We start from the raw sequence: 13,766 nt of genomic DNA, 5'->3' as shown, positions 1-13,766 counted from the left end.
ATAAATATAGAGAGACTGCATTCCATACTATGTAAATGTCCAGATATGCTGGGATACTTATGGCCATAGGCCCCTCCCCAGCTGCTACATTTGCATACCATGCTCCAACACTCATGTCCAGTAGTGCAAGTCTGGACTACTTGGTAATGTTAGTACTTTGAACAATATTTTCTAGTATGCCTAGTGAGGTTTTCTTTAAGTATTACTTTTGGTGTTTTTACTAAATATTTTTCATTATAAAACCCATCTCTTGGTTGCTTTGTCCTTCCATAGTTATAAAACCATTTTAATGAAAAAGTTACATTATCTTCTTTGCAAAACTTCACATATTCCATAAATTGTAATTCATTTTGTCTCTGAAATCACTGATAAATTAGTTTTTGTTCTAAATAAAAGAAATAATTTTTAGTTTCCCACTCATAGGCCATCTGCCATGTAAAACAAGAAGGGGGTGGTATAATGATAAAGGTGTTTACCTTGCAGGCACAAGATACAGGGTTTGAGTTTTATCTTTGAAAGGGAAATTTGTTAGGCTCAAAATGGCTCATGAGGGCAGATAACTTAGTATTTAGCTGTGAACCTATGATAGAAAATCCAGTATTGAGGTGCTTCAGCAAAAAAAAAGTCAAATGTGGCATAGTTTCCTCTTTTTGTAAAGCAAAACTACTTATGTCTTGCTTACAGCTCTACCCATTTGCATACATTTCTTCAAATCCCCCACCTCACACAAAGCTGCCTTATAATGAGAGCAATATGTTTGTCCCCTCCACAGTGCCAAAAATTCATGTTATTACTCAAAAAATTGAGTCTGCCATTCTTTGATATGCTTTATTTTATAAGTATAAACCTTGATTAAGTAATTAGATAGCCCAATATTTCTTAAAATCTCTTTTCTTAATTACATACATATTTCTCCCACCCAATTGCTGACATCCCAGGAGACAGTTAAAATCACCTATATGTATAATTTTTGCATTGACTAGTAAACATGTCTTTATTTTATAAAACAGTTCTACTGTGGGTGTCACATAAGTGCACGCATACTCAAGAAAGTGACCATTGTGTCTTTAAATCACAGCTCACTGCACAACATAGTTTAATTAACATTTGCAACATTTATAAATGAACACATTTTTATTAATTATCTTCAAAAGACCAATCAAGAAATCCACTTCATTTTACTTTAAACTCCAGTCTTTCTCACGTGTCAGTAAACTTTATATCAAATAAACAGTAAATTTATTTTTCTTATTTCATATCCATTCTCTAACAGGATATCTGATTATATCTGATTTAATAATGCTGACATTTAAACCTGTAAAACAGTGTCATATATAATACTTTAAGTTTTATTTTCCTTTCTTATTTTTTCTCTTACATACAGCATGCTTTTCATATCGACCCCAGAAGTCATCTGCCCTTATACAAGCTCACCACTGTGTTTCTCATGGTCAGCTACTTTAATAACACGTTCAGTTTTTTGTTGACACTGACTCCTCTAAAGAAACATTATATTTCTTATCCTAAGCATAAGCAGTGTCATCTTGTTGTGATAGCACTTGTTTTATTTTTCGTGTTCCTGTTCCATGAACCATTAAGTTCTTGTCCTTCTTCTTCAGGCCGAAATGTCTGTTGAACATAATCAGCCCAACCATAGTTTGTGTTCCCATGCTGACTGGGTACCTCTTGGTTTAAATGCTCCTTTTCTCTGTCCAATATCTATACAGTTTTTTCATTTTCTTCTTGCATTGTACGATAAGAGAGTCAAAAACCTCATAGAAAATTGTTGTTGTTGTGTCTTTCGGCTTTTCCCGGTTAGGGGTTGCCGTAGCGGAACTCCGGTACGCTAATGATTGGCAGTAGATTTTTACGTGCCGGGTTGCTGGCCCTGATGCACACCATTCAATGAAGGTACGCCCATTCATGCATGTCTCCACACAGAAGACGTTTTAGCTGACAATCGAACAGGACAATGTCTTACTGTGAGGCGACAACGCTACCGCAGCACCACCACCATAGAAAATTGTATTTTGTGTAATAACCTCTATATCTAATAATGCATCAGTTATGTGCTACAGAAAACTTTAGGAATATGTGTCAAATTTGATTTTTAAATTATGGGTATAATATTTCCCTACAAACCCTCAGTAGACATTTCTTAAGGATTTTGAGTTTTAATTACCTCAGTACTGACTCAGTGTAATTTAATTTTATTAATAAATTTATTTTTTTAATAAGTTAAGGAGAAGGTTGTTTTCCTGATGTATGAAAACCCTCTTTTTTCATAAACTAAAAAAAATGCATTCAAACCAGAGAGCCAACATTTTTTTATATTACGTCTAAAGCATGGCATTGTTTCAGCCTTACATTCAGAGGTCACATCAAATATTTGCTGTTTCCCCACGTATATAATAGGTATGAATATCTGAAAAACACAGTTTATCACAATACCAGTAACTCTGCATTTCAAGTGCCGAAGAAATTAGTAGCACGGCGAGCCCATAACAAAATGACAAAATTACTTTTTAGCTCTGTAGGCCTGCTCCATTCAAATACAGTTTTGCAGTGAAGGACCTCAGTTGAACATTAAAACTGACAAAAATGGAGACTGCAGAGTTGATTCAGAAAAGATGCACTAAAGAAAAGAAGCTATTAATGGAACAATAACTACCATCAGCAGCATAAGAAAAATGGAAGATTGAAGGAAGGTAATCCCCTGCTGTATAAGTTATTGAAATAACGAAAAGGTCTATTATGTTATTCAGAGCAAAGAAAATGACTGTTCAGACAAATAGAGCCATCATAAATAACTTAGTTGCAGAGAACTAAAGTCCAAATGCATTAATATACAAAATCTGACTGTGTATTATTATTTTTTCTATTTTAGATTTTATTTATGTTGGTAGACTAGCAGAATGACGTTTTTTAAATGTTCCATTATATTTGGAATTGGATGGGATTGCCATTTCTATACATTTATTTATATGTGTATGAAACTCTTTGGTGACTATATCTGCTGAATAACTGTTTGGGGTGATGTTCATTTCAAGATTTTAGTAGATTTGTACATTTGAAGTCTTTTTTTTGAATTTAGATATATTGGTTTCAGGGGGTTTATTTTTCATGAAGAGATTAGCAGCTAACAGGGAGATACTTGGAGACTTGTGCATTATTATGCTACATTTACAAGTACCGGGTCAAGAATAGTTTGTCCACTAGTTAATTTAATAGCAATTTGCTCCATTTAATTTTTATTTGTTAGATCTAAGTCTTGGTATATCTTACACTGGTGGTGTAGTAACTTCATTCAGTTGATAGATAGTTAAAAAGTCTCCCAGAATTAGGGAGTTCTAATTTATGGAGTGTTCATCCATGAAGTTTATGAAGCTGATATGGACTTCTGGGGTCATAAAAGGAGTCTAGTACTAGGTAATAAACTGATAGTTGATTTTGTTTAGTGTGATTTGGATTTCAATAAGTTCAGTTTCTGGGTCTCTGAAAATCTGTCTGGAGGTGATATGTAAAAATGGGGCATATCATCACAGTTGCCTCTGGGTCTGAAGACATAGTAGCCACTAAACCCATCTATGCATAAAGTGCTTTCTGGACATTTAAACCAGATTTCAGTGATTGAATGTGTATGGATCCTTTCCAGATGCAGGAGTACCTCAGCACTGTACAGTTTTAGACTTCTGGTATTGAGCAGAATCTCCTTAGCTTGATCCTGTTTTTATATTGCTGTGTTTGCTACATTGAAATGCTCATTAACTAAATTTTCCCTAAAAAAAGGCACTATGTGTTAGTGAAGGCTTTAGCCAGGATGCAGAAGCTTTGAGCAAAAGTTGCAGAGCAAGTAGGTTTGTCAGGCATCTCATTCCATGCTGACACATACTGGATCGCCTTAGAATGACACCAGCTGTTTAGCCGGTTGTCAAAGCCAATCATCTTTTTTTTTTGTACCTAGGCATCATTTGTGGAAAAGGGAGGATTCCTCTCGGTATCATAGTCTCGCCTACATTTGAGACATGTACAGAGAGTTCTGACATGTGTCTGAATCTCACTAAGGAATTTTTTAGCCCAAGTCATTCAACCCTCATATGCACAGTTACCATGTCGTAGTTATATTTGTCTGATAGAAAGGGTCCTGATGTCCTGGAACCTAGAAAATAATTTACCATCACCCACTCTTGTCCAGCCTAGTGAGTGAGGAATCTGTGTATCTCACTATGGAATCACCAATCACTAATACATTTTTGTTTGAGGATATTTCTGGTGTACATGAATTCAGACCCTTTGTCACAATGGTGGCTATTTGTTAAAGGTGAGGTGCTAAGTGCTGTAATGTTTGATTTTGATTTTTGCTGAGACTTAGTCCTTACAACCCCCCCACCACCACCACCACCACCACCACCCATGCAAGCTGGGCCTACTAACAGTCCATGTTACTTTTTTCTCTCCCTTTTTCTCATTGTGTCATACTCTTCAGCATTTTCCTGCATTTATTCATCCAACATTTTCTATCTGAGCAAGACTGCACTCTGATAACTATGAAGGAAACAAATGCATTAAGCCAAGCGTCTGGGCCCTAAGCTGTAGAAGTTCTAGATACTATGAGGGGCATTTTATAATTTTTAAACAACCTTTTTCAATCCATCGATTACCTGAACAAAAATCTTGGTCAAAGAAAGAAATTTGGTTTTATCAGCACATCCTAACTGACCAAGACTGCACTGTAATAACTACATTAAGCTGGGAGTTTTTATTTTTATTTTATTTATTTAACATTTGTTGACCAGGAAAGTTCGAATAGGACAGAGCCCATTTTCAGCAGAGGCCCGGGGGAAACAGTCCAGACACATCTTTGGAATATAGGACGAAACTTGAGCACCTGGAGGAAACTCACACAAATGCAGGGAGGAAATACAGACTCTGCACAGAAGGTACCCAAGCCAAGAATCAAACTGGAGAACCTCTTGCCATGAGACAACAATGATAACTGCTGCACCACCGCACTGCGTAGTTTACATAACACATTATACATGTTTGGCTAATATATGTCTAAATGTACAATACCCTCTTTATGGTTACAAGTTCCAACAAAAAGAACAGAATTAGTCCTTTTAAATTAGATAAAATAGGCATACACTTTGCAGTGCTAAAGGAACAACACCTTATATGACTAATCGTAAGTCCAGACCAAAAGCAAAATATACCACAGGAGGTAGAGTCCACACAACTCCAGAGTGCCAGGAACGTTCTTTATTCAAATGCAGTAAGCGCTTTCACCAAAAACGGCTTCTTCAGACTGTAACAGCATGCATAATCAACAGCCTTTAAATACCATTCTTAAAACATTATCCTGTTATGCAATTAATCAATTAGTTTACCTCAAACATTTAAAGTGACAATGAATATATTTTTACAATTTTTGTATATAAACTTAAAAATTCATATATATATATAAAAAGTGATATATATAAAACAACATACTAAAAATCTTATAAAACCACATCACTTTATCAAATATATAACCCATTCATAACATGCACATTCAGGATGTCATCAAGTTAAAACTCTGCATAACTTCCTTCTTTTTAATACTGGTTGAATGCTAACCTTGTCATTCAGGCCAGGACTTGAATCTGCTCTGCACCTGACGATCCATCTAAGTTCCATCTCTAGTGTGTAGGTTTCAACATCCCCCCCTCTCAAAGTTGTATAGATATTCTGTAAAACAAGAAAGTAAATATATGTGCATCACTAGTTGTCATCTGGTGTTTCGCTAATGCATTATTTGCATCCCTAACCCTCATTTTATAATTATGCTCCCTTATTCTCTCTCTTAATTGCCTGTTCGTTTTACCTATGTAAAACGCTGAACAGGCAGAACAGGTAGCAAGATAAATGACATTTTTAGACCTACAGTTGGTCCCTGTCCTAAAAGAAAAAATCTGTCCAGTTACAGGTTGTTCAAAAATGGTACTGTTATTAATGTACCCACATTGATTGCAACTACCACATGCCTTAGTATTAAAACCGGGACTTAACTGCCTGACCCCATCTTTATGGCACAGCATACTCTTAAGGTTCATTTTGTTTTTGTAGGTGTACCTTGGTTTTGGTCCTACAACATTACTAATCTCCTCATCCACACCTAACACATCCCAATGTTTCTCAATGATGTTCCTGATATTGAAAACATCACTAGTATAAAAAATAGGAACACTGAGAGTGGTATTCATAATCTTGGGTGGGGGTCCCTCACCTTCCTGTGTTGTGCTATAACCTCCACTAGAAAAATATGGATACGCTATAGTATTCCTCAACCCACTAGTATCAGTGAAAGCTTTATTAATCTCAACATCACTATATGACCTGCATAACAGCCTCGTTCTCAGACCAGAGATCTCTTTCCTATAGCCATCATCTGTGGGGTTGAGACGAGATGCCCTCATGGCCTGTCCTCTCATAACATTACCAAAAACATGTAATGGATGCATACTTGTTCTGTGAAGTAGAGTATTTTTGTAACAACTCTTCCTATGAACAGAAGTGTTCAGTAGACCATTCTGCAGTCTAATAATGTCTACATCCAAAAACGATAAATAATTTTTAGAATAACTCATTGTGAACTTTAAATAACTAGTAGTGTTATTGATGTAATCCGCAAACTCATGTAATTGTGCTTCACTCCCCCTCCAAATTAAAAAGAGGTCGTCCACGAACCTCTTATAGAATGTAACATGCTGTTTATACCTTAGACTTGGTATTAGTGTATCCTTCTCCCATATAGCCATAACAAGGTTGGCGTAGCTATTGGCACAGGATGTGCCCATAGCTACGCCATCCTTTTGCAAATATAATTCATTCGCAAATAAAAACACATTATTTTCTAATATAATTTCAAGAAAAAGTGCTATTAATTCAATTTTATTGATATCTAAAGATGAATACTTCCTTAAGTATTCCTGTATACAATCAACCCCACTATCATTGGGAATGACAGTGAAGAGGCTGACTACATCAAAAGTGACTAAAAAATAATCACTGCTCTCATCTAATGTATTAACATACTCACACAAACTAATTAAAAATTCTTTACTGTCTTTCAAAATAATATCATTAGAATCAATGATGGGTCTTAATTGTTTTTCCACATACAGTGAGAATGGTTGAGTCAACCACCCCTGCCCCGAAACTATGGGTCTCATCGGAGGGTTAGTCATATAAGGTGCTGTTGCTTTAGCACTGCAAAGTGTATGCCTATTTTTTCAAGCCTCCACGTTCCGGTTTATGGGACTTATACTATTTTTACTTGTGGTTTTTGGAACGTGGTGCCCTAGCGCTAATCTTTTCATTTTCGTCTTTTAAATTAGATGACACAACAACCGTTGGGTTCATTGATTTCTGTTTATACATAATGAACTTGAAAATACACCATATTGTCATTTACAACAGATACCGTTCTGTATACACATCTGATAGGCAATGATTGCAGCACAGATAAATATGCACTAATGTATCTACTGTCCATGCCAACCGTTCTCTAAAATCAGCATTGGATATACATGTATCACATTTAGCCCCCTTTGTTACTCTGTTGCTTTGTATGCCTCTCACATTGTTTAACATTTCTATTTTTATTTATGTATGTGGGTCACTGCAGTGAACAGGATTACTTTTAATACTTCAACATGAAGAATTATTTCTGACCAAAATGCTCTTTGTGCAATAATCACATTTATTACATAACTACAGTTGCACTGTTTAGCTCCCCCAGCTTCTTGTTTGTGCACTAATCCCTTGTATCTGAGTACAGTTTTCCCTGTTTAACTTCCCCTGCATCTTAATTCTTTCACTATAGCTAAACTTACTTTGTATTATGCTGTCTGCATATGCTCACTCACTAGGTTTGCCTGCAGCTATTACCTTTTATTTACTTTGCGTGCACAAAGTTCTGCGCTTCTTTTCTTGGCAGCCAATGCTTGGGTCGGCCATGAATAGGTGCAGCTAAATGTGTAGTCTTATGTACCAGGTTGCATATTCAATGAGCGGTGCTGTTTATTGTGTTAACATGCACAAATTGTGCAGGCTTAGTGCAAAGTATACGCACTTGTTAATGAATCCCATGGTATGTCTCCCAAACCTTATATGCTTAATTTTGATGTATTTATCATCATATTATTCTACTGTACATAAATGGTCAATTTAGTCAAGTCCTTTTGCAGACATGCCCTGTCTGAAATACATGTGATCAGTTTACTCATTTTCAAGTAATTTACATACAGGCTATAGAACATCTCAGATGAAAACGAAAGCTCAGAAAGTGCAACCTAAATAAGGATGGGCCTAGGGCAGGGCCATGTGGGACACCCTGACCATAACTAGAATTTCACCTGTCCAGTTGCTGTATGATACTTGGTATGGTCTATTTGTAAGCCTAGCAGCTCTCAATTTTATTGATCAGTGTTTTGTGAATGACCCTATCAAAGGCTGAAGATAAGGCATTAAAAAATATATCACAGTACCATTTATTATTTATAGTTATTATATTGTTATAAAACATCAAATAAGGAGGTGAAGACGTTGAAGATTACCTCCACAAAATCACTTTATTAAGCACTTTCGATCTTGGTATAACAGGACTTCTTCAGAACAACTCTTCACAACAACTACTCAGTTTTATATAGTAATCAATGAATTAACTAATCCCATCCTCCCAATTAGTCACCATGGAGACTGTCAAAACTAGCACCACACACCAGCTAACATTTTAAAAACAAATGCTACAATAAATTATTAAGTATAATTGTTTTTGTTGTTGCTTTACAGTTTGTGGTGTTGTTATTTAATTTGGTTTATTATAGAACATCATGTCACAGATGATTATAGATCTATTTGCTACCTATGCATGCTGATTTCAAGTTCAAGTCCCCACCTTTCCAGTTCTGACAATAATTTATTCAAAAATTGGCTTCTCCTGTACATCAAAGTGGTTTGTATGATATACTAAAATATGTATCTATTTTAGCCTTCCTAATCCATTGAATGTGTGATACAATGGCAAGCAAGTATATGCATTAAACGTGTTATTATATCACATTGTCCAAGTCCATGGCTACTTTCAACATAGTCCAGTCACTGTAATTATGAAAATATTTACTTATATTTGGAATATATCCTCCTGATGTTCAAGTGTATTAATATCTATCGGGGATGGCATTTAAGTGCTGACTTCTTTTCATTAATAAAGTATGTACTTCTGGAAAATTTTATGTGACATACATGGAGTATGAGGATGTTAATTCCCCCAAAATGCATGTTCTCTCTTCAATATGTTGTTGTTGTTGTCTTTCGGCTTTTCCCGGTTAGGGGTCCGCTAATGATTGGCAGTAGATTTTCACGAATGCTGAGGTGCCAGCTTGATGTTCAACCTTCAACAAAGGCACGCCCATTTACGCATGTCTTTCGAACGCCCACCCAACTGCGGGGAGGGCATGCAGACTCCACACAGAAGGCACTCCTCGTACTCAAGCCGAGAATCGAATGGGAGAACCTCTTGCTGTGAGGCAACAATGATACCGCTGCACCAAATGTTTTTTCTCTGACCCTCATCATTATATAACTATGTTCCTTAATTTGTTTTATAGAAACTTAAAAGCAAGTATAGTTTTCATACTATAGTTTCAAAAGATAAATGGCTTAAAGCCCTGGGAAATAATACAAAACTGCATAAATCAATTCAAAATGCACAATTCAGTATATGATTGTTTATGGAATGTAATATACTCATGAAGTGTTTCTTTGTTGACCTAGAGTTAATGGAGTTTGAAGGCACTATCAGTATAGTAATACAGATTTGTTACATTGCTAGCGGACTTTCTCATAGATCACAGGTTACTGGAAAAAAAATAATTTGTTTTAATTACCGTTTAAAAAAAATCCATTTACTCTTGTCTTCTTTTTTCATATGTTAGATCTATTCTTAGATAGTAGAAGATAGAAAATTGCACTCTCAGCCATTGTAACTAAATGATTTTTCTGGATAATTGGAAAACCGAGCCCTTACCCAGGTTGTCTATGGCAAAGTGGTGGTCTGTTTATTGTATTTACTTGTATATTTACTGCAAGATATAATGTGTCTTACTATATCCGTTTGCTTTCTGATCTATTTCTTTCTTCTGTTTTCGTTTTTCTTCAATCCTCCATTCCTTTTTTTCACCATTCCATTCTTACTTTGTTTTCTGCTTCCTGTTAAGGAAGGTTTTCATGCTGTACAGACTTTCTATAGTATGAGGATTTCTCAGACATGCAATAGTTTATGATATAAGTTGTAAGAGAAATAAGAAAAACAAGAACACTGTTAAATCGGACTCCGTGGAAGTGCTTAGTATAATAATTAACCCACAGCATTCTAAAGCATGGACTATAAAGGATATTAAACCCTTTCCAAATATGCATAAGAAACACCATGAAAACTGAAGCATAAGGAGATACACATGAACAAAACACTTGCAGGTGAAGAAATTGCCTATATTTGTGAATTAACTAGTAATATTATATTCCTATCGATGCAAAGTTGCACAAATAACAGGAAAAATGTATTGTAAAGTATATTGCCTCAACATGAAATGATTTGTACCCATTAAGCTTTGTTTTAGCATGTGCTGAACAAAAACACACTGTTGAAATGTGTTAGTAAAAGAGGCTACTTTAACAAAATGTATAATAAAAGTGTTCTGTCAGCTGATACACAGATCACATATGCTCAGACGATAAACTGCTTCAGTATACACATCTAAATTTAATTTACATTCAAACAAATTGCAGGTACTTAACTTTTTTAAATGAAGAAATTTACTATTAGGTGAATTGAAAACTAGGGAAAAATCATCATGACATTCATCAAGGAATATACAATGTTGGATTCATTAATGCAATTAAATAAATTCAGCACACAGCATGTAAAATGCATGTCATAAAATTCAGTTATTTATGATAGGAAGGCAACATAATATAGGAAGAATACAAAGTGTCACTTTAAGCATAATGAAATAAAAACTCCTAAAAATAATTGAAATATTGTCATATCAAAATGGATACTTATTTCCAACTGTAATGCTAACACTTGAATAAACAACTTACTTGAATCTTAGCTGAAATGGGAAATATTAAACATGATTAATATATTATTAAAGATAGTACTACAGAAAGTGAGTTTAAGATACTCATTTAAGAACATTAACAACCCAAGCACTAGGAAGTGAAAATTGCATAACAAAATTAATGTACTTTTGCAAGTATTATAATCATATAAAACATAGACAACAATGCTCTAATTAGAATGCACTACTAATTATCAATAAAAGCTCAGCTCAAGCCATTAAAGCAAGTATAATCAATGAGGTTTAAATACAAAATGATTATCAAAGAATGCTTGAGAATCTTTATTATAATATTTACAATCACTCCATGGGGGGGGGGGGGCACAATTTTGCAGGGAAAAAGAATTTCAGCACAGACCTGTTTTTAAAAAGGAAATAGGACAAATGGGAAATTTGTTAAGCATTATTACATTCCATTGAAATATCTCCTGAGAACTTTATTTGAAATCTTTGCCAGGAAAAAGTAAGCTTTCTTTTAGCCATCCTTAATACCTTAAAAAATAGCTTGTTATTTCAGGAATTGTATACAAATTAGCCCTGTAGTGTCTATAGATTGTATGTAGAGCACAGAATAATCTCTCCATCATAGAGTCCTTTTATATTCTGGCCCCCTCTAAGTGGACTTGTTTTCAGTAACAGCTTCTTTCAATTTGTTTAAGTCAAATTTCACATGTAATTCACGAAGTAAAGCATTATTTGCACAACCTCTGTCTTCCATATCTGCTACTTTTACCTTTAACTATGACAATTCCTGGGAATGTGATACACGTTTGGCTGTGTTAGAAGAAACATTATCTTTACAAGTAAAGATTATTTAAGTATTTTCTTAATTCCTTTAACCAAGACTGAAAAAGTAATGTTAAATTAATTTAGGGTTATTTTTAAATAAAGTAGAATTTTGCGTTATTTTTCTAGCATTCTTATCTTTTAATTCTTGCCTCCTGCATTTGTGGTCTGAGAGTAAATTTCTTTCAGTACCCCTGTTTTCCATGTTGGACAAACAGATTTATTCAGCTTTGTTCAAACAGTTGCAGTTGTAATCCTGATGTTAACAAAAGTAGAAATCACCAAATAATGACAAGTAACATTGGGAAACAACAATTTCAAACACTTTTGGTTAAATTCACCCAAAAGCATGTGATTCTATGAGGTTTTACTAGGAGGGAAAAAATATAGTCAGAGCAAGCAGAAATAGTTGCAAACAAATCACTGGTATCCTCGGAAGTATGTTACAATAAGAATCTTAAATATGTAGGTTTGCAGTCTGTTTCACCTTTGAAAATGTTGTGTTCTATCACTAGAATATTGTTAAAATTGCCACTTGATAAAATATCAAAGGATAAAAAGGAAGTGTCACACTCTACCTGTATCTGTGTACTGATAACAGTTTGCAGTTTTAATTGTATTGTTTTTTATTTGATATTTGTGTTAACTACAGCTGCAGTCATAAAACTGGATCAGAATATTTTGAAAATGTTATTTCAAGTGTTTTATACTGTTCATTGAATGGGCAGAAATACTGCCATGATGCTGACAGTATTTTAAAAAGTCCCTTTATTTCTACTAGACTAGAGATTAAGGCCTATTCTTGTCTCTATTTGTTATGACAGGTGATCTGTAAGGTGGTACAGTTTCTGACCCAATACATGATGGGGTGTAATTACTTTTGGATGCTCTGTGAAGGCATTCATCTCCATACTCTGATTGTGGTGGCAGTATTTGTTGAAGAGCAACATTTACATTGGTATTATCTACTTGGATGGGGTAAGTACCATTCAACCTATGCAATATCTATCTTTGCCATCTTCATGTGCCAGTTATTTTGATTGTTTTTTTTTTTCTTATACAACTAACTAAATTAACTCAATTGTCTTCTTATCATAGTATATTATCCAGCTAATATGTTTATCAGTATTTCAGTGCTGAATATTTTGGTATTATTCTTAAAGCTCACTGCAAAAAGTCCTATTTATTTTTCAAGCCTACAGTCAAAGGTACTTTGCTTTTCAGGATATGAGGACATAGTATTTGAAATACCTTTCCTGTAATGAAACAAACATGCAAAAACACATAATCACGTACACTATTAACACACACACACACACACACACACACACACACACACACACACACACACACACACAAAATCAAATACATAAGTTTAAATTCAAATTTTATACAATCATTTGCTGCTGTGTGTTACCTCACTGAATTTAATACTTTAGATGGCAGGCAATGAGAGATATTCTTATTAATTCCATATTTTTCTGAGGAAGAGGTAAGTTGCTATAGGCCTAGGAACATTATAAGTTGTGAGATGACAGCAAACAGAAAAGCCATATGCCTTGCTAGCAAGGAACCAGTTATTTTTGGTGTTGATACCCCTGCAGGTAACAAGGTTGGATGTTGGCTTGTACTCATTTAGAAATCAAGTATGGCAGTGTTGTAGGGACAGCAGTAAGGAATGTTAATAGAATAAGCAACCCTTGAATAAATATAGTCATTTACCTTCTCCTTTCTACTTAGCCTATCAACACAACTCTCATATTCCCTTCTTATAAAACAAAACTCTGTCACCCATGTGGACATACCTATTTTCAT

The 13,766-nt window shown here is 34.8% G+C and overlaps 1 protein-coding gene across 3 annotated transcripts in view; it reads left to right on the top strand.

The window, feature by feature from the left end:
• Positions 1–13,766, top strand: part of CALCR (calcitonin receptor) — a 2,888,559-nt gene that overhangs the window by 2,592,490 nt on the left and 282,303 nt on the right. For all 3 annotated transcript variants that reach the window (XM_044067646.1, XM_044067647.1, XM_044067645.1), the window contains one exon: positions 12,776–12,929. In XM_044067646.1, coding sequence (XP_043923581.1) covers positions 12,776–12,929 — 154 coding nt within the window. The remainder of the gene's footprint in view (positions 1–12,775; positions 12,930–13,766) is intronic.

This window comes from Protopterus annectens, chromosome 3.part1 (genome assembly GCF_019279795.1).
Source record: "Protopterus annectens isolate FY-2018-M chromosome 3.part1, PAN1.0, whole genome shotgun sequence".
NCBI classification, from domain to species: Eukaryota; Metazoa; Chordata; order Ceratodontiformes; family Protopteridae; genus Protopterus; species Protopterus annectens.
The sequence above is the reverse complement of the archived record's forward strand: the minus strand, read 5'-3'. Positions and strand labels throughout refer to the sequence as shown.